Source organism: Helianthus annuus, chromosome 15 (genome assembly GCF_002127325.2).
Source record: "Helianthus annuus cultivar XRQ/B chromosome 15, HanXRQr2.0-SUNRISE, whole genome shotgun sequence".
NCBI classification, from domain to species: Eukaryota; Viridiplantae; Streptophyta; class Magnoliopsida; order Asterales; family Asteraceae; genus Helianthus; species Helianthus annuus.
The window spans coordinates 91,909,999-91,913,519 of NC_035447.2; the positions used below are offsets into that span (position 1 = coordinate 91,909,999).

The 3,521-nt window shown below is 39.1% G+C and overlaps 1 protein-coding gene across 1 annotated transcript; it reads right to left on the reverse strand.

The window, feature by feature from the left end:
• Positions 1–2,230: 2,230 nt before the first annotated feature.
• Positions 2,231–2,899, reverse strand: LOC110881734. The gene has a single exon (XM_022129902.1). It carries the CDS (start codon positions 2,897–2,899, stop codon positions 2,231–2,233), a length of 669 nt encoding a protein of 222 aa, XP_021985594.1.
• Between the last annotated feature and the right edge of the window lie 622 nt (positions 2,900–3,521).

Sequence of the window (3,521 nt, forward strand, 5' to 3'; positions counted from 1 at the left end):
TCTCATAGACTCCATCCGTGGCCGTTTCTCACAGTCTCCTCCTTATGTAGTGTGGTATTGGAGTTGAGGTGAGTAAATATGATTGGTTGTGAATTTAAAAACACACACCCATACATGGTGGCCCTCCGCCTCTTACTTCGCCCCCACACCTAAAGCCCTTGTGTAAGGCGAATGTTGACCAAACGTTTCGAGGGGGCGTAAAGTCATGAGACCCAAAAAAAATTTTCCTATGTTTCAGGTCGTTGGGCAAGGAGGCGTTTTGATGACACACTATACACTTTTGAGTGCCTTTATGGTAACTGTGAGTTTTGATTTGCACCTATTGAATTGCAAGGCAACAGTTTGATTCAAGGGTTTGATTGGACATTTCGTATTGGTTCATTCCAACCGTTTGGTTAGGCATCGCATCGCATCGCATCCCTTTATGTTTGTTGGATCAAACAGTCTGTTGGTTCGATAATAGATGACGACAACTAGGTAGTGGTGACAGTTTGCAAAACAGGAGGCTCATGGTGGTTGGTCGCCATGATTCGTTATTCATGTTATAAACGAGTACGAGCCAATTCCAAATGTGATCATGCTTGAAATTTGGTTCGTTTTTTGTTTAACATGTCGTGAGAAAAATCGCAGAAAATCGTATCTAAAGAACTAGTGTTGTTCAAACATCAGGCAAATTTGACTGAGAGTGTAACCCTTAAAATAAAGATTTGTATTAAAACAACTATTATATACAAACTAAAATGAACAAATTGTTTACATTAACTACAAGTTCTTTGAGAATGGCTTGAACAATTCTTTCCTTCAGCTGCCAATGTATAAGCTACATCATTTTTCCTAATTCTTAGTTCCTCCGTATCATATGTCGATTACAACCAGTATCGGATATGCTTGTACATTAAGAATAGTAAACAGTTGTATCATATAGATACCACAAGCACTAGTCCCTAGCCTTCTATTGTTTCAACTTCTTCAAGCGCTAGGGGACGTATTGCCTCGGTGCACCTAGCGCTTTTTAAGTCAGCACTGCATACAATCTTTTAGGCGGTGTTTTGGTCGTCTACTTAAAGACTTGCTAAAAATTTAACGCACCCCCATCATATGGCGATAGAATGTTAACTCAGAACAATCCACTATAACTACATAAAGACTTGTACGTAGTGATAAGAAGACGGTGGGAGAGAAATTCAGATTGGGAGGTCGTTATTGGGTTACATAACCGCCTTATGTATCACACTCAATCAAGATTGTACACATACCTTGCAATGAAGACGATAAAAAATGACTCGTCTGCTGTCTGCCTCTCTGAAAAACATCTGAACTAAGAAGCAAGAACATCCCTGCTATTATAACATAATGGCTGATAAACCGTAAGCAAGATTTATCTATTCATGCAATATCCATCTTTTCAGTCTTTTTGGTCTTCGTTATTTCAAACACGCACATAACCAGAAACAATTTGCTTCGATACAAACACCCTAAACAACTTATCTGTTCAGTTCTATGAATTTGCAATACACAAGACACGATAAGCAGATACTGTGGGAGTTTACAGACACTAAAGGAGAAGTTAAGCAAGATGAATCATCATCATCATCATACTCGTAAATCCCACCAATAACAAATCTAAGGTAGGGTCTGAGAGGTTAAGATGTAGACAGCCTCACCTCTACCCCGTAGGAATAAAGAAGCTGCTTCCAGTGAGACCCCCGGCTTGATAGTAGTTTTGCATCAAGCCTTAGACATAAGGCACATAACACTCAGCAATTGAAACAAACGCCGATTAGTGCATGTACCCCCTTGTCTTTCGGCTATCAACGCCACCACATAATGCATGATTAACCATCCGCCTCTTTTAACGTTATTTTCACGAAATTCGTAAAATAACGTTAAAATTAGTGCACTTTCACTTTTGCCCCCGAGCGCGCACACATATATACATTATATGCGCATACATTAATCAAGATAAATCACATTACAATATCCCAAAACCAAGCAAAAAAACGCACTCGTAGAATCACAATCAACGCAGCACGAATGCCTACAATACCCTCGGGCGAACAGTTCTCCACCAGAATATAAACATACTAACACATTGCAAAGTAAACTGAACCGATTCTCGGAAAAACCGCTTGTTAACCATACCCTCATTGCAAAAACTCAAAACCATCAACAAAACTGTGAACAAACATTGCATCATCAAGAAACATAAAGAATACAAAAACAAAGGTTTTTACTTGATCTTCATACGACGCCGCGGTTGTCTTCTTGAAATCCCCATAGTCTTGAACCCCCTAACAACCTTCTGCAACTCATCTTTCTTATCAACCAACACACCTACAACAACCCCACCACCACAAAACCCTAACACCCATTCAGGAACGCATACATTCCGAACCAAAACCAAAAACATCGACAAACACATCGCCCCTAACACGACGTCGTTCTTCTCCAATCGTCCGGTCATATTCAACCACCAAAACCCTAGACAACAAGCTACTGCAAACCCTAACAACCAAAATTGAGACTTTTTGTTAACTCTTTTCTTTCTTCCACCACCATCGAACCCTCCCCACCCAAACCCCTTCCAATTGCTGCCGGAACCGCCGCCGGAGCCGCCGCCGAGTTCTCGAATTACGGAATTGAAGGGCTCCGGTAACACATGGTGAAAATTGGATGCTGCAAAACGGGCTAATTGAATTAGGGTTTTTCTTGAGCGTTGAGATCGGAAGAATCCTTTGTTGGTGCTCCGAGCACATGTGATTATGGATTTACGGGAGGGAGATTGGACATTGGGATGGCAGATTCTTGCAGAAAAACAGTTGGTTGAGGAAAGTGGATCTAGGGTTAAGGAATTTGAGATGAGAAATTGAGGAGACTGCATCATTGGCATTGAGCCCATGATTTTTCGAACAAGTTGACCGTTGAGTGTATGATGTAGAAAATGCAACCATTTGTGGTTGTTGTGGCCTTGAAAAGAAAGGCTGGATTTCAAAGGCAAGGTATCGGACCGCCAACTACACATGTATTTTTTGTGATTGTATAATTTTGGTTTTTTAATATTTATTTAATTTAATTGTAAATAAAATAAACTCATGGGATTCATCGCGCTACGTGACGGGAATTTGGTCGGTATCATTTCGACTTATTATAGTTAGTAAATACACCCGCTTTGACAATAGAAATTGAAACCTAAAAAACTAAATGTCTAAAAAAATATCGACAAATGTTTATTCACAAAAACAGATATCGGTACTGGTATGGATGTCGTTTGGTTAGTGATTTGGTTCGTCACAGTACTAGTATGGACACGTGTTTTACATCAACCGACTTGGGTACATTTAAGAGGAAAAATGTCTATGTGGTTGACATTTTTTCTAACTTCACATCCAAGTAACTAATGAAGTTAATTTTTTTTATTAAAATAGTGTAAAATTCTTTTTTCACTTTTGATTATAAAAAAAAAAAAAAAAGAGGATTATCTATGTAATTTACTGGAATTATTCTTATTCATACAACCATAA